General features: G+C 53.3%; 6 protein-coding genes across 6 annotated transcripts; 5 read left to right on the top strand and 1 right to left on the bottom strand.

Annotated features, from left to right (window-relative positions):
- Positions 1-3,146: 3,146 nt before the first annotated feature.
- On the top strand, positions 3,147-6,822 carry BDP81DRAFT_414150 (uncharacterized protein). The gene is made up of 2 exons (XM_060589341.1): positions 3,147-3,534; positions 3,591-6,822. The coding sequence occupies exons 1-2, from the start codon at positions 3,320-3,322 to the stop codon at positions 6,697-6,699; spliced, it is 3,324 nt and encodes a 1,107-aa protein (XP_060452134.1). The 5' UTR covers positions 3,147-3,319; the 3' UTR covers positions 6,700-6,822.
- Positions 6,823-7,052: 230 nt separating this feature from the next.
- On the top strand, positions 7,053-8,505 carry BDP81DRAFT_338260 (ATP12 chaperone). The gene is made up of 2 exons (XM_060585986.1): positions 7,053-7,458; positions 7,530-8,505. Exons 1-2 carry the CDS (start codon positions 7,104-7,106, stop codon positions 8,327-8,329), a joined length of 1,155 nt encoding a protein of 384 aa, XP_060452133.1. The 5' UTR covers positions 7,053-7,103; the 3' UTR covers positions 8,330-8,505.
- Positions 8,506-9,006: 501 nt separating this feature from the next.
- Positions 9,007-10,281, top strand: BDP81DRAFT_15301 (uncharacterized protein). Its single transcript, XM_060581925.1, has 4 exons — positions 9,007-9,456; positions 9,519-9,887; positions 9,950-10,115; positions 10,182-10,281. Exons 1-4 carry the CDS (start codon positions 9,041-9,043, stop codon positions 10,188-10,190), a joined length of 960 nt encoding a protein of 319 aa, XP_060452132.1. The 5' UTR covers positions 9,007-9,040; the 3' UTR covers positions 10,191-10,281.
- On the top strand, positions 10,066-11,076 carry BDP81DRAFT_15298 (uncharacterized protein). Its single transcript, XM_060581923.1, has 2 exons — positions 10,066-10,432; positions 10,579-11,076. Exons 1-2 carry the CDS (start codon positions 10,191-10,193, stop codon positions 10,841-10,843), a joined length of 507 nt encoding a protein of 168 aa, XP_060452131.1. The 5' UTR covers positions 10,066-10,190; the 3' UTR covers positions 10,844-11,076.
- A 3,971-nt stretch (positions 11,077-15,047) lies between these two features.
- On the bottom strand, positions 15,048-17,118 carry BDP81DRAFT_307102 (kinase-like domain-containing protein; the record flags this gene model as incomplete). Its single annotated transcript, XM_060583334.1, has 3 exons — positions 15,048-15,408; positions 15,468-16,506; positions 16,557-17,118. The coding sequence occupies 3 exons, from the start codon at positions 17,116-17,118 to the stop codon at positions 15,048-15,050; spliced, it is 1,962 nt and encodes a 653-aa protein (XP_060452130.1).
- Positions 17,119-17,736: 618 nt separating this feature from the next.
- On the top strand, positions 17,737-18,615 carry BDP81DRAFT_305406 (WW domain binding protein 11-domain-containing protein; the record flags this gene model as incomplete). Its single annotated transcript, XM_060583169.1, has 2 exons — positions 17,737-17,809; positions 17,873-18,615. 2 exons carry the CDS (start codon positions 17,737-17,739, stop codon positions 18,613-18,615), a joined length of 816 nt encoding a protein of 271 aa, XP_060452129.1.
- Positions 18,616-19,474: the final 859 nt, after the last annotated feature.

The following is a 19,474-nucleotide window of genomic DNA, read 5'->3' as shown; positions in this document are numbered from 1 at the left end:
ACCCCCCTCGATTCTGCCAATGTCTGTGGGTGCGGATACTGAAAGAGATGAATGCTTATGAACCCCGACTCTGACGCCCAACGACACCAAGGGCGCTGCGAAAGATTGGATACTTATCCCATTGTGTACTTCTCTTCGCTCGACACGTCCTGGAACATGTAGCTGTTCAAGTGCTTGCGAATGGTGCCAGTACGGTCTGTGACGCTGCGGCAGGGCTCCAGGCACCAGTGATACTCATCTGCGTCCAGGGTCAATGTTCTTGGTGAGATATTCACGAAGGGCCGGAGGGTCCCATGCCATACTGCAGGTGATGCCGGTCATAGGATGGGCCGCCTCGGGATTCTTGGACCAGCTTGAAGAATCCGTCATTCTGCTTGACAGCCTGTCCTATTAGGTCAGCGTTGGCACCTACCTACATGCAAGTGACAGCCCAAAGGGTGTAGGCGGCGGGCTGTCCACGGGCGAACTGGATATGGGGAACTATTCCCACTTTCTATGCGACTGGTTGGAGGATGCCATTCCCAGGCGGTTCGTGAATCTGGATCCAAGGTGGAGGCTTTTCTTTGCTGAGCTGGCAAATGCATAGAGATTTTCTGGAAAAGATTTGTTGGAAGCGTAGAAGCGAGAGCGTGCATTCCGGCTGAGGAGCGAAGGTTGACGTGAGCCTGTGAGGCGACTACTGACAAGGCACCGCCCCTTGGGCAGGTTTCAATCGTGAGGTCGGGCGTGAGGATGAAATCGGAGTCAAGATGTCCCACATGGACAGATTGAACGACGGTGGACCTGAGCATGCAGGAAAGCTAGAAGGCGTGCAGTGCTGACGACATCAGACGGATGGGACGGCGGCGGTGACGACCGAGCTGGATGGGTCGAAAAGGTAAGGCGAGGGAGGTGCAGGTGCAGATGCAAGTTGGAAAGAACGAAGGAGAAGATGGGTACGTATTTGTTAGGTAAGGCCGTCAGAAGGAAATGACGCGAAATGTACGGATCTTTGAACCGGCGAATTTTGACCTTCTTCCACATATCTCTGTTTCTTCCACCCAGTTACTAGGTACTCCTCACTCGGGCCCAGACGATCGAGCACATGAAGAAATCTTCACAAGTTTCGACGCTCGATTTTCGACTCATGGGAGCTGGGTAGCACTGCTGTCGATTTCTCGCCTTGCCTGAAGTCAGCTAGACAAGGTTTCCAGGTTTCCCAGAGGTGCAGATAGGCGGGCATGATGGGGGCCTGTGTGCAAGTGTCCGAGCACCTTGTTGGAAGTCTCCGAGGGGCCAGGCACCTGTCCGTCCCAAACACCGCAAAGACACCCTGGGTGGACCGGACCGCATTCCCCCGTCTTCCAAAACGACGCAAAAAAGACCAAAATAGACGGGGGAGATCGCTGTTTGGTTTTGGCCCAGTCAGTCAGTGTCTGGGAGCTGCTGCATCGTGAGTTCGCCCGCCGCAGGTCTCGGTATATACCAGGGTACGGATAGGGCATCAAGGCACTTGGGGGATGGATGGTCTGTGAAACATGCGTCCAATGACAAGTGCGTCTGCATGAAGGTGAAGAAACAATCAAGGTACCACGCTGGCTTCTTTCATCTGCGAATGCCTCGCTTGACGGCGGCTTCGTTGCTGTTCAACTCAAATATCCGTACAGGGCTTGCATTCGTGAGATGCACATGTCCCGCGTCTAGGTTGCGTTGGCGCATTGTGGGAAGGTAAATAAAGCTTGAACAATCGTGTCAGTGCCGGACGGCATTTGTTGTGTCTTTGATGATAGATTTTCCTCGTGTCTTTGAATTTGATGAGAAGCATGCTTTCATACCTGGGTGGACTAACGCGGCAACAATCGACCATTCCTCAGTAGACGTTTAATAGTATCACATGTATTGAGGTGCCGTCGAGCTTTTGGGTACATAGATACTGTATAAAATCGATACAAGCCCCTTTCGCCCCTCCTTCACCACAGGGCTGCAGGGGGACTCGAGAGCTCAGGCCAGGCGGCGTACGAATATATCTTACGGATAGGTGAGAATCCCAACCACCTCACGCTTGCGAATCGCACCAAGCAAACAGCAAACGCGTATCCCGCTGAGAGCCGGTCTGGCGGACCTGGGGCGGTTCCCCCGAGATTGCCATTTCCCCATTCACACAGGAACTTGTCCCTCTTGGGTTTGTAATCTCATCTTCCATCGCATTTTCCTCTCCCACGTGTGTCTGGCAATCCCAGCAGATTGCTCAATTTTGATGTTATCTCGACTTGTACGTATTTCCAGCGAGAAGAAACTACGTTCTACTCGTTTTCGAATTTGACCACTCAACCAGAGGCTGTGACACTGGTATCTCATCGAGTACGGATACCATTGCCCTCGTTCTCGGGATGGGTCATGAGGCCACATGGCGAAGGCCGGATGGATGGATAATTGGGTAAAAAATGATGACGACGATGCAGTCCGCAGCAGGTTGGTAATGAAGTGAGAGGTGGTGCGGTGCAGACAGCAATTTCGGCCCATTTCACAACGATCAAGTCCCGTCGCAGTTGTACCACTCCTCGAGCCAGCCAAGTGGGTGACACAATAGTTTGCCGCTCAACATAAAGTACCTTGGCTCTATTTCTACTATTCCGACTACTATCATTATCGCTACTGCCATTTCTACTACTACTATTACTTTCACTACTTTCTATTTCGAGTATACTCCATGTAGTATATGCTTACAAAAGTGCAGTACGAAAAAATAATAATGATAACAATAGTAAAGTAAGTAACGATGATAGTAGTAGGAATAGTAGAAGTAGAGCCAGCCCAAGAGAGGAGCTGGGAGAGGTTGGTGGGCAAACCTACACAGTAACCCAGCCTGGAAAAGTACAAGATTCTCACAGGCCCAGCTTTATCCATTTACAGGGTTGATTGTGCGGTACACACATGGTAAGGTACCCATCTCCATGGACCCTCGCAGTAAAGGTACCTGACGGAGCACGTCCACGCTTACCCCCCCCCCGTCGAAGCCCCCCGTGCTGGCTTGGCCTGGCCGGGCCTTGACTGGAATCTGTTTCTGTCGGGTCTCTTGTCTGCCACACCCAAATTATTGCTCGCTGGCTTCTCCGTTACGCCTGCTCCCTTTCTTTTTTGACTTTGTCCAATGCCTCACTCCTTCCTTGCTTTTCGCGATTCAAACCGACGAAGACGGCGACTAATTTTCCAAACCTGACGCGACGCCTTTCACTTCCTTTCTCCAACCTCGATGCTTTTTTGTTCCCATCATCTACTACCCGCCAACAGGTAGTCCTCCGACTCCCCTCGCTCATCGGGCCCCGATAACCCCGGCGCCATGAACGCGATCCAGCAAAAATGTCGACCGAAGCACCAAGTGCTGGTCCTCAAGTGTTACCCAAGGACCAACAAGGGCGCTGTTGATGTCAAGCCGAATTCTAGCGAGCTGAGCTATCTGCTGTTCTACGCTACCTCCCGCCGTTCCAAGATCCAGAAAATTGGCGCCTTCTTGGAGAAGAAGACGGCAAGCGATGTCTGGCGGCAGCGCATCGGGTTTGTGAACCCCTCTAGCTATCGAGAGATCGCCTTGCTTACCAAACGTCTTTCAGAAATGTGCAAGTCACCCTTCGAATCCTTACGGCACTGATCGAAAAGGCCCCCAAGGATCTGCCACTTGTAGCTCCCAATGTGCTCAAAATTCTCGACCTCATCCTCGGATCCAAGGACATCACCATGGTCGAATCCTCTATTCCTACCTTTGAGGCCTTTTGCGAAAACCACGATGCCTCTTCCTCCTTCGCAGACCAGGCTTATCTCGCTCAATACGAATCGATCGTCCGCACATACGCTTCGCTTGCCTCGACCCGCGAAAACCCTGGGAAAGGAGCTTCTAGCAAGCCTGTGCTGATGCGATGGAGGAACGCTGGTCTCGAAGCAATCAGGAGCGTTTCCTCTTCGGAAGCTCTATCGACTGTCACTGGCCGCCAGTTCGACGTGATCGTTCCCGTTATTCTGGACAACCTATGGTGGGATGACGACGAGTTGCTCGACACACTGCTGTCGCGCATACAGATGGAAGAAAAAGTACAAGCAGAGAAGCTTCGCCGTAGGACGAGTGTCGCAACTGTGGAAACCAACGATACTGGCGATGCCAACCCCATCGCTCTTACAGGCACTGCTCACGATGTGGACAGGCTGGCGGAAGAGGACGTTGGTGTGCTTGCCATGCAGTGCCTGAAGCAGATCTTTGTGGCACCAAATCGGCCACAGATCCATTCCGCGACCGGGGCTCTTATCCAATTCATCGAGGATCGCATCGCGAACGGAAACACAGTTGTGAAGCCGGACGAGAAACTAGGCCAGGACCACGGATGGGCAATAAGCATGTACAGCGCGATCGCGAGATGGGCGCCTGTGCAGGACCGCTATGTCATTCTGGTGACGGCTATGGATCACCTGTCGAAAGCACCCGTCAAGGACGACAACCTCAAGCTTCATCTATCTCTGACGGCCATGATTGGGTCCCTGCTGCGGTCCGACGTCAACTTGATTGGGCTGAGCGCCATGGACGTTTTGCTCGGCCTTGTTCAGCACATGAAGAAGCTGATACAGCTACCCGGAGGCTTTGGAAGAACCGAGGGAGAGCCCGAAGAAGTACTCTCTACTCTTCAAGGATCTGGTGACGTGTTCGCCCAACGAAGAGAACTCCTCGAGCGAATTCAGCTCTGCATTGGCGACCTGGCGACACACGTCTACTACGCAGACCAGATCTCGGACATGATTTCAACGATCCTTCTCCGACTCAAGCCGTCCAAATCCTCGAGTACTAGCTCGTCGCCACAGGCCGAGACCTCTGAGCAGCCCTCCTCCGACGATATGGCTGTCAGCCAGCCTCAGCTGGAGACGTACCTTTCCCGCAATGTGGGTAAGACGGCTGCCCTGAAGGCCATCAAATACATCCTCCTGGTTGCGAACCCGCGTGCGCAGATGTCCGGCAACCTGAACCTGTCGAGAAACAAAGTTCCTATTCAAGTTTGGGAGAACACACACTGGCTTTTGCGGGATCCAGATGGCGAGGTCAGGAAAACCTACGCCGATGCGCTTCTAACCTGGCTGGACCGCGAGACAACAGCGGCCGACTGGAAGGCGCGAGACGAAAGCGCACAACACCACCGATCTTCTCTCAAGAACAGCCGCGAGCTTCAACCTGCCAACGTTGCTCAACGAGCCGCATCAAACGCATCTAACCGCGAGAAGCCATCGAGACGCCGCTCGCACTTCCTCCAACTTCTACACATTGCAATTTACGACAACGCCTTGCAATACGTCGACTATGACCCAGATATCGTTCTTCTCCATGTGTTGCTTACCAAGCTGGTGTCCCAGCTGGGTGTCAACGCAGTCCAGTACGGATTACCAATGGTGTTCCGTCTTCAGGAGGATATTCCAGATGCAGAGCTACCAGTGCAAAAGGTTCGCCTTGGCAGTCTTTGCCACGGCTACTTCTGGGCTGTGACCGAGAAGTTCGACATTGAGAACTCTGCCGTGGGACGCGCCATCACGAACGAAGTTATCCGAAGGCGCAGCAAGCATTTCTGGACCGAGGGCGTGGCCATCCCCCCGCCTGCTCTAGAGTTTCTTGGAACACCCGGAGTTGCCAAGTTGCAGACCAAGCTGCCCGCCACAGAAGTTGAGAGTGAAGCGTTGCTGCCCTTCGATGACCGCGCATCGTTTGTAGAGAGCATCGCTGTGAGCTATGCAGACACCAGTATCTCACCACCGAGCAGTCCTCCTCAATCTCCCGGGCGGAACTTTTCGCATCCCATTCTGAGCACCTCAATTTCAACAACGCCTGCGGCGCCCGGCTCGGAGCTACCAACTGCGTTCCGTGAGCACATGCTGACAGACTGGTCGAGAGATGCGGCTATGCTAGCCTTGCAGGCGGGAAGCAAGTCAGAATCGCTAGCTGGTTCGAAAAGTGGCACTATGGGAACCAACCGACACCACCTGACTGTTAATGGCGCTAATGGGCATGGACAAACGGGAGAGTCTTCACCGCTTGGCAGCCAGCGGAATCTTCGTCCGAACTCGTCCCAGGTGCCCGGGGGCTTGTCTCCCATGAGCAAGCTGCGCAAATCCAGTGTCCGAAGTGGCGTTTCGCCCTCACCGTCAGACTCGAGCCGAGGTGTAGTTACATCCATTGACCAACTCAAGATGGTCTTGACGGGCCAGGTGCCGGCGACGCCCATTGGCACGTCAGCTGGCGTGCGCCATGACAGCGATAGCGACAGCATGGTCAGCTACGACTTTACCCCTTCAGAACTCAGCTTCAACCCGGCGACATCTCAGCCAGAAAACGGCGACGGAGCCTCTCTTGGACGGCAGAGGTCTTCATCGGCATCACGCAAGGGTGGGCCCCTCAACTCCAACCCTTTGTACGAGCACAACGAAGACGAGGACGCTCCACCAGTGCCGCCACTGCCCGGTCACATTGGCGGGCTGACGTCCTCGGTTTCTATCCAGGATTACGCAGTGAAGCCAGCGAAACGAGTGCTTAGTAGTCGCGGTGGTGACAGTTTATACCACGGTTCCACGAGAGGAGATGGGACCATGTCAATGGTGTCTGGAGGAGGGATGGATTTACGCGACCTTCTTAATGGGATTGACAGCAGAGCGGGAGAGCTCAGTTTAGGGAACGTCACGAAGCCGCCTTACTAATTAATTTAGGCGAGGGATTCATAAATTTGTATTGGTACAACTTGGCGTAGACGTATAGCGAGGCGCGTAGCCGAGTTCTGACAGTTTAAGACAACAATTCTTGAGAGATCTAACAAGTTACTGGTTACTTTTCTGAGCGTATGAGGACCCTGGAATTTTTAACCTCGTACACCGAGCCTTCACCGAGCTCACCTCCGAGACCGTCCCGCACTCTGATGTCACGCTAGGCACAAGCCAATCAAACCCCTGTATATCCGACCGGGGCTAGCCGCGAAGCTCCCAAAAATTAATTCAACGACCACTTGTAATCTGTGGCTGCAGCTCGCTCCCATAGCTCCAATCCACCACATTCACGCAACGTCGTTTTTGTGACAACAACCAACGAAAGGGCTACCATCATCACAATGAAGCCGTCAACACGCATCCCCCTTCGTCTCTTTACGGCGACGTCGTCGCCATTGGCTTCGTCAGCCAGACGGTCTTGCGCCCTCGGTGCGCGCGCCATCTCGACGACGCCCCTCAAGCCCGCCGAGGTCGCGCCCGTGGTCGGCACCGGCCCGCCGCCGGAACCGCCTATTGCTGACATCGCCGCCGAGGACCGGGCCGCCGCGACGCGGATCCGTGTCGAGAGGAGGAAGAAGCAGGCTGAGATGCTCAAGCACGCCAAGCGGATCCGGACGTCGGCGGAGGCCAAGTCGAGTAAGCCGGGTGCTTTGAAGAGGAGGTTTTGGAATGATGTTAGTGTGCAGGAGGTTGATGGTATGTCTTTTCTCTCCCTCTCTCAAACTTTGAAATAATCGGAGACACTTGACTAACATTAGTACCAACAGGCGCCCTCCAAGTCCACCTCGACTCCCGTCCCCTCCGCCACCCCAACACCAAGGAAATCATCCGCCTCCCGCCCTCGAAGCAACACCTCGCCTCAGCCCTCGCCATCGAATGGGACCTCATCACCTCAGCCGAGCAAGCGACGAAGCAGCACCTGATCCCCCTAACCTCGCTCATCTGCCGCGCCATCGACATCGCCGCCGACGACGCCGCCAACGACGGGAGAGTCCGCGAGACCGTGACGACCATGCTGATGCGCTACCTCGACACGGACGCGATGCTCTGCTGGGCGCCGCCCGCGGGCGCGATGGACACGCGTAACGACGCCGGCGAATCGCTGCGCGACGTGCAGAAGCGGACGGCGGATGCGGTGGTCGGCGCCATGACGGGGCGGGTGTGGCCGGGCATCGAGATTAAGCCGGTGCTGGACGGGCATAGTATCGTGCCGCAGAGGCAGGCGGAGGGGGTGCGGGAGGTTGTGCAGGGGTGGGTTATGGGGCTTGATGCGTGGGAGCTGACGGGGCTGGAGAGGGCTGTGTTGGCGGGGAAGAGTCTTTTGGGGGCGGCGAGGCTGGTTGTGGAGTGGAGTGAGGGTCCTGTTGGGGAATGTCGCGATCGGAGCGCGGGTAAGGAGGCTGGCAAGTTTGGTGTCGAGGAGGCTGCTACGGCGTTGAGTTTGGAGGTTACGTGGCAGACTGGGTCGTGGGGCGAGGTGGAGGATACGCATGATGTTGAGAAGGAGGATTTGAGGAGGCAGTTGGGGAGTGTTGTGTTGCTTGTTTCTGGTACGAACCGGAGATGAGATGTTTGGGAGGTGGTGATCCTCGTGATTGGGGTACTTGGTTGTTGTATTGATAGAGATTTGGGGGGTTGTACATCAAAAGGATAGAGACACCTTGTTCCGGAAGACCAAGGATGTTTTCTTGTAGAAGTAGTTGTTAGAACAAAAGTCGGCGATGGACCACTCCTTACACTTGACTTGCAGTTCCCCTCCAGTGACCATGAGTTTTGTTGAACCAATTACCCCTAGCAGCAGCGGTCCATTACTGGCCGAAGGAAGCCATTATTATTCGTCTCCCTTAGTCCAGGAAGCCGTTCTCAACATATTCCTGGCGACAAATTTCTTTCACATCAAGGTTACCTTGAAGCAGATCTAGTAGGTATCAAAAAATAAATTAAAAAAATCAAATTAAATGACGGACTCGTGATTGGGTTCTGCAGCCTGCTCACCAGTATCGCACGAGTGGCGCAGCAACTCACGTTGTGATTCGACATGTTAAGAGTGCTTCACATAGGCACTCTTACTCGTAGTAAGCCTTAGAGTCTGCCCAACGAAAGAGCCCAACCTGCAGGTCAATGTGGTCATCTGGTCGCACCTCCCACTTCCATCGCTCGTGCTCAGTCTTGATCCAGGCTTTTGGCAAAAGCAACTTCGCGACCGAACATTCCATCTTCTCCACGTTCATATTTATCATTTAGGAAGTGCTAAGCTCAACCAGAGCTCGCTACCGACATGTCTTTCGGCTGGTCCGCCGGAGACATCGTCGCAGCCCTTCAATTGCTGAACAAGGTTCGCAACGCCCTGAAAGACTCCGGGGGCTCCAAGACTGATTATCAGGATGCCACGGCATTTCTTGACACTTTTTCGGCTACACTCTCGTCTCTAAAAGATATCCAGGAGACATCACCGCTCACAGAGCTTCCGAAAAGCATCAGCGATCATGTTGAGCGTCTACGGAAAGAGATCGATCAGTTTCTACAACTACAAAATGACTATGGGGGCTCCCTTGGTCCGTTTCCAACATCCAGCCCGTTTAAGAGTCAAACACGGAAAATACAATACGCGACCTCAAAGAAGGTCCAGAGTCTGCGTGCAAAGATCGGCCCAGAGCTGTCAACGCTACAGATCAAGTTGCTGTATCACATTTTGTTAGTTTTGACCTGTTAGCCGTTTCTCAATTGAAAACTTGAGGCTGACTTATAAAATGTAGACTTGTTTGTTCCCAATTTCCATCCGTCATCCAGCGTCAGGTGAAACATGACAGCAAGGCGGCGTTAGACCTCCACGGCAAAGAGCAAGACATTGGAGCCATCCTACAGACGATCGAGTCCCAAGGAGAAAAGTTGGATGCCTTTCTTGAGGCGATTTCAAGTTTTCTCTTCTTTCTCGAGGCCGTACAGACCGATGTTCAAGCTCAGAGGTGGGTACCCTTATTTCAACGAGATACCTGGGCAGCAGCGGTTCGTCTTACTCAATGTACAATGACTGCAACTCGCCCTGATCCGGATCAATTGTGGTCAGTACTACAGAACAGTCAGCAAATCGCGCTTGGTCTGCTTGGTATCTTGAGAGCTGTGATGTAAGAAGCCTTCGCATACATCTCAAAGCCCTACAGTATTCCCAGAAACTGATCAATGCTAGATGCCTACTTTCGTTGGCTATGATGGCAGGGTACCGAAAGGCCATCGTCCCTTTTTCCAAGCGACTGACGCTCATGCTTGTTCAACCTTCAACGCGCGGGATTAAACTCATCGATGCCTTGGGGCGAAGGGCAACTCTACCGTATGATTGCGGTAGATCTTGGGATGTGAGTAATAAACCGACTCTTATAAGGCACATGAGTGTCTTTACGAGGCTTAGACAACTAATCTAGGACACCTAAATGAGACTTTTGAGAAAACAATTCAGCTGTGGTTCCGCGACTGCCCAGGCGAGGATCTCCTTCAGAAGGGAATGTACTGTGTTGCCGATACCAGGTTTCCTGCCCGCTCCTTCACTCACAAGTCTTGGTCGCACTATATCGAAGATGGCGCCACCATTCAGATGTCTGTCATCTTGCAAATATGTGCAGCTTGTGGTGGTAAGATATCCCTTAAAAAGCCGGGAGAACCTGCTTCCTGGTCAGTGTGCTCATTCATTAATTTTCTCTATCCCTGAACTTCGATTGTTTGCAACTTCAGATCAATCGGTGGCAAAAATTTGAGAAATTTCCGGGCACGGTCCTGGAAGTCGTCCTGGAAGGGTAGTTTATCTAACAGATCGTCATACAGTTTGCATTGCACCAAGCGCTACTTTGTTGTCAACACTGATGCCTTTGCGTCAGCCACGATCGACTTGAACCCCCTTGCGAGTATGTACGACAAAGATTATGGCAAAACATCGATGTTGGGAACATATTCGGAGGGATCGCTATTCGAATTTGGTAACTCCGCCGAGACGAGTCCGGCACATCCGCAACAGCCCATAAAGACACCAGAGTTAAAGCATTCCTTGTACTTACACAACCCGCAACGTCGCTTATCACATAGGAGATAAACGATTCTATCACACTTGGGCGTGGCAGGCCCCTCGCCTCGTCCGAAGAGTACAAGGTGGATAGACCACACAGTTAACAGCTACGACTTCCACTCAGAGCCATGCTCGCCGCGCGACATAGAAAAGATTCTATCATATTTGGTGGTGGAAGGCTCCACCCCTCGTCCGGGACCTCAGCAACAGCTTACGAGCAGAAGCTGGATAAACCAGACCTTTAATAGCCAATCCCTCCTCCCCTTAGACCATGCTTGCCACATAGCCTAGAAACGAGTCTATCGTAATTGAGCGCGACAGGATTTGTTTCCTAGTACGTAGTGCTCTCACTCTAGGCCTCTTGACGAAGAAAAGCTATCCCAAGTTGAAAGGCAAGAATCCGCCTTCTTTATCCATTGTAGTAGCTGGATTCGTTGACAGGCGAAGGCGGAATAATCCTCCGCGATTCTGCTGTCGATCAAGGCTTCGAATTATGCGTCATGTCAGGTACACCTCAAACATGAGACTCCCGTCAACTCTATTTCGATATATTTATTTTATCACATCAATATTCTGCCTTATCTTTGGTTGCTCAGGCACCAGGCATTGCCCAGTAGACAGGACACAGCAAATTCACACTGTCTCATTAGAACTAAGTGCTGTTCTTGAAATTATGACCTTTTCAAGTTTCCCTACCCAACACCCACCATTCCTACGCATGTCGATTGATTAAGCTTCGTTTCACTTCCAATTATTTGAATGATGAGTCGTGGCTTCAAGTATATTATTTCCACGTGTCACAGCGGGAACAATATGCTAAATACGCGGTAATCAATATTCCGAATCATCGTACCCGGCCGTGACTAAACTACGTTCTAAGTAAGGACTGTAATCATCTCCCATCATCAAGAGACATGCCATCATCAATACGTTACAGAAGGTATCCAGCCTTATTAACTCTTCTCCCCCAAAATTAACTCCAGGTCATTAAGGAATGGTGTAAGAATGAAAACCTTGCCCCATGCCCCATATTTTCTCCAATTCATCTTTTTTGCAGATCCCGGTTGTAAAAACACAACAAAAGGGAAGGGGGATATGGTATACAGGTACAAGGGAATTGTCGTCTGCGACAAACTCGATGCAAAGTTCTTTACATCAAGCCGACAGCAGCAACGAAGGCACCCAAAGCCGCGCCAGCAGCCAGGACACCACGGTTGGCATCAGCAGGGGCAGCAGCATTAGTCGACCCAGATCCAGAACCGCTCGTCGCCTGGGCAGCGAAAGCACCAGTGAAGGTCGTGAGCAGCGTGCTGCTGCCAGACACAGCCTGGGCGACGGTGGCGGGGCCGGTGGTGGCGACGCCGTTGACGGTGCGGGTGAGGGTGACGGTGTCGGTCTTGTAAGCCCAGCCGGGGCCCATGCCGCCCCAGGCACCGCCGGGTCCCCACCAGCCGTCGACTGGGCAGCCGGTGATGGTGACGGCGGCGGCGTCGCCGGTCTTGGAGGCACCGCCCCACCAGCCGCCGCTGTAGGTGAAGGTGCTGGTGCTGGCGCACGAGGTGAAGGCGTTGCAGACGGAGGAGGAGACGGAGGTGTAGGTGGAGAGGGCGGCGGCGTCGGAGGTGCAGGCGGACTTTACGCAGTCGTTGAGCTGCGGGGCGTCGGTGCAGAAGGCGGCGGGGGTGGGGGTTGCCGTGGCGAAGTGGGATGAGAAGCAGGAGCTCTGGAAAAAGTGTGTTAGCCAAGAAATGCAGAGTAGGTAGAGTTCACGAGATTTGAGACGAGAGTTTGTGTAGAGTTGGGACCGAGAGGTTGGGATGAACGGAGGGAAAAGCTTAAGACTTACAGCGCATGATGCGACGCCGTTGCCAAATCCACCGGGGCCGAAGCCGCCGAATCCACCGCCGTAGGCGAATCCACCCCAGCCGGCACCGTTACCAAAGCCGCCGTTTCCGGGTCCGAAGGGGTTGGCAACAGCGGCAGCGCCCTGGGCCAAAGCAGCAGCAACGAAAGTGGCCTTCATTTTGATTGATTTGATTTGATTGTTTTTGTTGTGAGAGTTTGAGAGAGAAAAAATTCCTGCGCCTGCAGTTTCTAAATGCGTGTATATGGGTTTGGCTGATGTTTGTTGCGACGGAAGAAGGAAGATGAGATGCAGTCCCGATGTGATGGTTCAAAACAACTTCCAAACAATGGACGAACCGAAGCAACGACTTTGTCTTTATATTTCTTTGAAAACGACATGACCGCTTTTCCTCTGCTTCGCCATCCACACACACGCCCGCGCACCCCCCTTCGACTACTTTGCCTTACTCCGCTAGTCTCACTCAAATGCCGTACGAGGTACTTCTGATGGGTCATGGCATGGGGAGGAACAGACAGCTTCGGTCCCGAATAGCCGCATGGCAAAAAGCAATGACATGGTCTTGGCGCATCGTTTCCTCCCCCTCTTGGTGCTCCCCATGTGAGTGGAGGCGAGGAGCCGCCTTCGTCCACGGTCCACAGACACCGCAGTTGTGACCTAGCTCTTTGAACCTCCACAGATCCTACCGGATGCCCAGGCTACCCTACTGTTCGGGTTTCCTTACACACATCACACCTCTCAAAGCCGTGTCCTTCCATCCCACAGCTTCTTGCTTACCTTACCTTACCTTACATCCCGAACAGCCTCAGCTCGCGCATGTCTCCCGCCCTGTCCGTCCCTTGACCAAAGCCCAACCGCGCGGCCCTGCATGGCAGGATGCCACGGGCGGTGTCACCAGGAAGAAGGAGGAGGAGGGAACAATGGACACACTGAGCCTTCTTGCCCACAAAAAGTCAGACTTTAGCTGCTGCAGCAGCGGACAAAAGGCTAGTGGGCTCGTTCGGCAAGTATGCTTAGCTCTTAGCTTCAACGGGGGTCGTCGTCGTCGCGCATCGTCGTCAAGGGGCGTTGAGTACCTAGGTGAAATGTGTGATGTGACACAACAGGGAAAAAGATTAGTCGTCCGGGATGGGGTTTGGGGAACACCGGTCCACCATCGCTAGCGTTCGGTTCGGCGATCCGTCATGTAAGTCCAAGCCAATCAACACCAACCTCCGTTTCAACCGCATTGGCTCTCGGTCCCCCAGGTAACTCCATCATAAGAATAAGGTGAGGTATGGTAAGGTAAGGTACCTTTAGTAAGGAAACACCAAACGATGAGAAGGGTAATCCTCCTTGTCTTGATTGTTCCTCTGGGCGTAGGTACTTTCCTGCGAGAAAGCGTAAGCCCACGTTTCCCACACATTCGGGGTTTTCGAAGAAACATAAAACAAACCACAAAGGCTGACGTATGCCACTTGGACTTCTTCTCTTCGTCCGAATGGGTTGCCTCTGCTTCCTGCTGCCAACGGACCCAGCTCGTCGGGAGCAGCGCACTGCACTGTACCTTCGAGTCGGGACGAGGAAAGAGAAGAAACGAAACAAAACGGCGTCAGCAAAGAAAAAAGGATGAATGATGATGATTGTCTTTGCGCCGAAAGGGAACGTGACCACCGAGCTGGGCCGAAGCGCCCTCAATCGCATTTGTTTCAGAGTATGTGCTTATGCTGCTCGCTCGGTGCCGGCTGATCGACACACCACCACTAAAAACAGACCGTCGCCGTCAGGTTCTGGCAGCCCCGATCGTTGGCTTAGCTGCCGTCGTGCCGAGAGGCGAGGCTGGTCATATCTGCTTCAACTAAGACAGGTACTCTCACGGGGCTTCGCGCAAGCCTCAAAAGATGACGCGGACGGTGTTGGCACTCCATTGTCGGCAAGTAAGCTGGGGAAGCTGACCGGATGTGTGAGAGGAAAGAAAATGTCAATTGTTTCTGTGCGTGTCTATCGTCTCTAGTCCCACGTGTGTGTCGGATGTTCGGCCGTCTGCAACGCCGTCCCATCCCCTAGAATTAATCCCAACCGAAAAAAAGAAGACCCTGCTTGCTTGATGCTGTGTTAGCAGGTCTGTCAACCTGAACCTGTCCATCGGCAAACTCCAACGCAAAAAGAAATGCCCGAAATCTCATCTCAAACATGCCGTTGCTGCAGGGCAGTCCAGTCCCAAACTCATACAAGTAGTCCCTCGCCCCCGTCGAACACCGCCTTATGCTCCCCCAATGACGTCCGTCTCATCATCATCGTAATTAGAATCTTTGGATTCCAGTCTCAGAGGAAGCCTCTCCGAATTGTTGGCCGACTAAATTGCGCCCAATTCCACACAGGTCTGCCCTACAGCATCGTGCCAAAGGTGTCCTCCTCCTCCTTGAAGGGGATGGGTTTGCGCGGACTTGCGTCGTCCGTAGTCTTCCGGTGTCGGAATGTGAAGCCGACAAAGAGGCTCTTGCCCATCTCGTCATCACGGTCCGCCATAGTCTCGAGGGCCTGCTGCTTGTCATGCACCTCCTTGTACTTGGCCATGTCTGCCTCGTTACTGAAGTCATCGAAGTACCCGGCGTCCGTCTCTGAATCGAGCTCAGGCACGAATGGAGCCTTAGTGGTTCGTAGCGTGTCCCAGTCAACCTCGGCAAAGTAGTGGTGAGAGTTGATCTCCTTGAAGTTGGAAAAGCGCTTAGACCGAGAGTTGATGCAACTAAAGCGTGGTGTTAGATGATGTCACGAAACATGTCAACCGTGACAGGGCCCACTTACGTCGTGATGAAGTTCCAAGTGCGGTTGCTGAGGAAGTAGTTAGGGTCCTCCCATACGGGACGCTTGAGCACCTCGCGCCAGTGCTTCAAGTTTCTCCAAGTCTCGTCAGGTGTGGAGCCCGCAAAGGGAGGAAATCCTGTCAGAGCCTCGAACAGCATGCAACCCAAACTCCAGTAGTCCACCGTGTAGTCATATTCGTCACCTCGAAGAACTTCGGGCGCCATGTAATCGGGTGAGCCAACGATGGACTTGGCGTAATTCATATCTTTTGCACGCATCGTTTGGTAACCCTCCCTTCGCTCAGCCACCGTTCGCTTGTCCATGGGCTTTCCGAAAGGCACCGAGGTCTCGGATGCCTTTTCGAGACGGACTCTCATAGATTCGATCTTGGCCGGCGCAAGCATACCAGCAGCTAGTCCAAAGTCCGTGAGCTTGACGTGTCCGGTAGAATCGACCAGGAAGTTCTCCGGCTTCAAGTCTCGATGAATGTAACCAAGCTGGTGAAGAGCATCGACGGAGCAGAACATCTCGGCGATGTAGAAACGAGCATGACGGTTGCTCAGAACGCCCGTGTTGTTGAGTAGGGTGCGGAAATCTCCTCCTGGCACATACTCCATGGCAAGATAGATACTCTTGTCATCTTGGAATGAGTAAAGAAGCCGCACAAGCCAATCACTCTTGGCAGTGGTCAGGATGTCGCGCTCTGTCAACACGTGGCGAACTTCGTCAAGCTTGAACAGCAACTTCTTGCTCATCACCTTCAATGCGCAGACTTCCCGAGTATCTTTCTTCTGCGCCAGGAAGACCTGGCCATAACCTCCTTGTCCAACCTGGGTGAGGATCTGGAAATCACCCTGGCGAAGTCTGACTCGTCTCTTTCTGAGGTTTGCACGCTCTCGTCCCTTGTACTTCTGCCACATTTGGTTGTACGTCGCTTCATCAGTCTCTGGTGGAGGCGGAATCTCCGACTGGAAGTTATTCAGGCGGTTCTGTCTAGAGCCGACATAGGTAAGGAGGTCGAAATAGTAGTCGAGAAAGTCTGCTATTGATTAGTTTTGCAGGTACCAAGTTTGACAGAGTTCAACATACAGAGCTGCGTCACGTTGACGAGTCTTCGCACATTAGGGCGCTGCAGGACCTCCAGCTCTTCAGGAGTGAGCGCTCTCTGGGTGTTGAACTTGTTCCTAGGAGTTACAGCCTTCTCTTTGGGCTGGTAGAGCTCGTGGCGGGAGATAGCTGCATGGCTCTGTTGGTATGGCGAGTCGTTGCCTCCCAGGCGCGTGGGAGGCGTGTTTTCCTGTCCATGGGACTTCTTCAAGGGGCTGCCTGCTGACGTCGCCCCCTTGTGCAAGACGCTGTCCTCGACGTTGGGACTGTATTCGTTGCCTCTTCCCGATGACTGCGGGGTGGTAATCACACTCAATGGGCGATCGAGTCTGGGTCTCTCCAGAACAGGCGTGCTCAACTTGAGCGCATTGTCGAAGGACTCGGGCAATTCGTGGGCGCCGGGGGGGTTCGTCCTCTTGCTTGGGCTGCCTTGGGGTGTGCTGGCTGGGTTGATGAAGCTGTTTCTCGTAGGCGTCTCGGGTCGCGATGCTGCATTGTTGTCCCTGGTTCCTCCAGGGAACAAATTGGCCATGAAGCCCGACATTGTTGATGATGTCGTCCAACAAACAGATCGGGGGGTGGATTGAGGGAGGATGCGGGCGGGGGGCGAAACGTAAAGGTAGTGACCAAACGATCAACCAATATACGTGGAGGGGCAATCGAGAAAGATGTTTGGGGAGGATCGAAAAGCACTGCAAGGTACGAATAAAGTTGCGTGCTCGAGATAAAGCGTAACCAACGCGGGTTATTATGTTGTTATCTTCTCCGCCGTGGGGTTGACTTGGGTAGGAATCCAGGCGTGCCAGGGCGATGGATGGAGACAGACTGCCCAAGATCTACCCGACCTACGGAGGCTGACCACTGCACAGTCGATCGCTGGGTGGGCACTTGCGTATTAGGGGGAACAAGGGAACAAAGCGACAGTGTTATTGGGTACTGCGGGGCATCAAGTCAACAATGTTGCAGGGGCAACAATCAGGCCCCTGTCCAGCTGAAGGCTGCACGTGATGCGATAAGGCAATCGATAACGATGGCAACTCCAAATCATCTTATCGCTATCAGAGCAATTGATCTGCCAAGGTTCCATGGCTTGAAGCTTTCTTGTGACATTGACATTCAACCTCCTACAACAAACCCCATCACGCCCATTCAAACGCCCAAAATGCCGAAAGAAAAGAACTACAACCCAGTCAATGCTCAGCGCAAGGCCGATAAAGCGAAAGCTATCAAGAAGGGTAAAGCTTCCAAGTAGCAAGACATGAGCCAGTGAAGTTGTCACTAACCAACCACTCTTCCAGGCAAGGCCGAAGTCCAAGGCCGTCGCAACGAGAAACTCGCACGCCGCAACCCCGAAAGACTCCAGAAACAAATAGACGACCTCAAGGGCATCACAACAAACGGAGGCAAGCTCTCGCGCCACGAAGAGCAGGTCCTCGAAGGCCTCGAGAAAGAGCTACGCGCAGTGAACAAGGCGCGCGAAGCGCTCGGCGACAAAGCACCCACCTTTAGCCGCGGAGGAGGAGGAGGATACAACAACCGCGATGGCGATTCTTCCGGCGGAGTTCTCGGAAAGCGAAGGCGGGAAAACGACGAGTTGACGAGCGACGAAGATGTTCCCGACGACGTGAAGCGGATCCCCATGCCACGAGACACACCGCCGCCGATCCCGAAAGAACTGATGGACAAGTGGTATGCAAAGAGACGCGCTAGGTGGCAAGCAGAAAAGGCAGAGAGGGAACCGCCAGAGGAGCGGGAGAAGAAGGAGAAGGAGGCAAAGGCCCCCGCGCCAGAGCCTAAGACCGTATACGAGGCGAAGCCGATGGTCCGGAATTTGACAAAGGAAGCTGTCACGGCCTTCGTGCCTACGCACGTCAAGATGAAGCTGGACAAGGGCAAGGGCCAAGGCGGTCTTATGGAGCCTGAAGAGGCGGATCGGCTGGAGCAGGAGGGCTACCTTCCGACAAATGCATCTCTTGCAGAATCAGAGAGCACTAAACCCCACCAGGTTATGGTGGAGGATGCGGAGGATGAGGACGTCTGAGTGGGGCTGTATGGTTCAGAATGTCAACGACAATACAAGCCTTGATCATGGCCACGGGTCCGACAAGTCAGTCTCCATTGCTCTCAGCTGCCATATGTTACGCAGAGCAACGAGGACTGTTGCGGCTGGTTGCCCACTCGCACGCCCACAGCTCCAGGGAGGGGGGACTATTGACGGAGCGGACGGCGAGGGCACAATCCACCAGAAGGTTGCGAGGCCTCGGATACACGGCATGCGTGAACTGGAATGAGGATGGGCGGCAGAGGGGTGAACGATGTTCACAGAACAGAACCCTATAGTCCGCTATGGCTTCAATGCCAGAGTACACAAGTACAGAACAGAAGCTTGGACAGACAACCGGGCTCTGCACTCGGCGCGTCAGTTTTGCGACTCTGAGATTGCGCTACATGGAGGCCCCTAGATATCACGTCTTATGAGACAGCCACGACCAATGAATGATTCGCTGCGTCCATCTCAGTCGTTGCTTTTGTACGAAGCCGCTTTCTGTCTCATTCACGAGCAACAGTATCTTTATAAGATAGGGCATCCGGCCATCTCCAAGGCTTAATAAACAAGATTCATCACGTGTATCCTGCTTTTCTATAACTGTGACATGCGGAATTGGCAGTCCAGACTTTTCCCTGTTGGGGGGGCAAAGTTACGGTGTCAAGGTCGCCAGCCATCGACATCCTAACCCCCTTTCACTAAGCATGGTAGGTAGGCAAACCATCAACGGTCTCCCAGGCGTCTACAACTCCTTTTCCTCTTATTTGAAATGAACGCTTACAGTGTCTCGTTACTCAATGGGGCAGTGTAGTTATCTTCTCCCGGCAGGAGATTTATGTATGAGCAACACGGC

Source organism: Colletotrichum phormii, assembly GCF_030913505.1.
Source record: "Colletotrichum phormii strain CBS 102054 chromosome Unknown BDP81scaffold_1, whole genome shotgun sequence".
In the NCBI taxonomy this organism is placed as follows: domain Eukaryota; kingdom Fungi; phylum Ascomycota; class Sordariomycetes; order Glomerellales; family Glomerellaceae; genus Colletotrichum; species Colletotrichum phormii.
Note: the sequence above shows the minus strand (reverse complement) of the source record. Positions and strands in the feature narration are given on the sequence as shown.

What these genes read in the sequence shown, in the direction of transcription:
- BDP81DRAFT_338260 (XM_060585986.1), top strand. Translation starts at nt 7,104, where the DNA reads ATGAAGCCGTCAACACGCATCCCCCTTCGTCTCTTTACGGCGACGTCG. An exon ending in TAGTGTGCAGGAGGTTGATG is followed by an intron (nt 7,459 to 7,529) that starts GTATGTCTTTTC and finishes TAGTACCAACAG; the next exon opens with GCGCCCTCCAAGTCCACCTC.
- BDP81DRAFT_414150 (XM_060589341.1), top strand. Translation starts at nt 3,320, where the DNA reads ATGAACGCGATCCAGCAAAAATGTCGACCGAAGCACCAAGTGCTGGTC. An exon ending in GTCTGGCGGCAGCGCATCGG is followed by an intron (nt 3,535 to 3,590) that starts GTTTGTGAACCC and finishes AACGTCTTTCAG; the next exon opens with AAATGTGCAAGTCACCCTTC.
- BDP81DRAFT_15298 (XM_060581923.1), top strand. Translation starts at nt 10,191, where the DNA reads ATGAGACTTTTGAGAAAACAATTCAGCTGTGGTTCCGCGACTGCCCAG. An exon ending in GAGAACCTGCTTCCTGGTCA is followed by an intron (nt 10,433 to 10,578) that starts GTGTGCTCATTC and finishes ATCGTCATACAG; the next exon opens with TTTGCATTGCACCAAGCGCT.
- BDP81DRAFT_15301 (XM_060581925.1), top strand. Translation starts at nt 9,041, where the DNA reads ATGTCTTTCGGCTGGTCCGCCGGAGACATCGTCGCAGCCCTTCAATTG. An exon ending in AAGTTGCTGTATCACATTTT is followed by an intron (nt 9,457 to 9,518) that starts GTTAGTTTTGAC and finishes TATAAAATGTAG; the next exon opens with ACTTGTTTGTTCCCAATTTC. An exon ending in GGTATCTTGAGAGCTGTGAT is followed by an intron (nt 9,888 to 9,949) that starts GTAAGAAGCCTT and finishes GATCAATGCTAG; the next exon opens with ATGCCTACTTTCGTTGGCTA.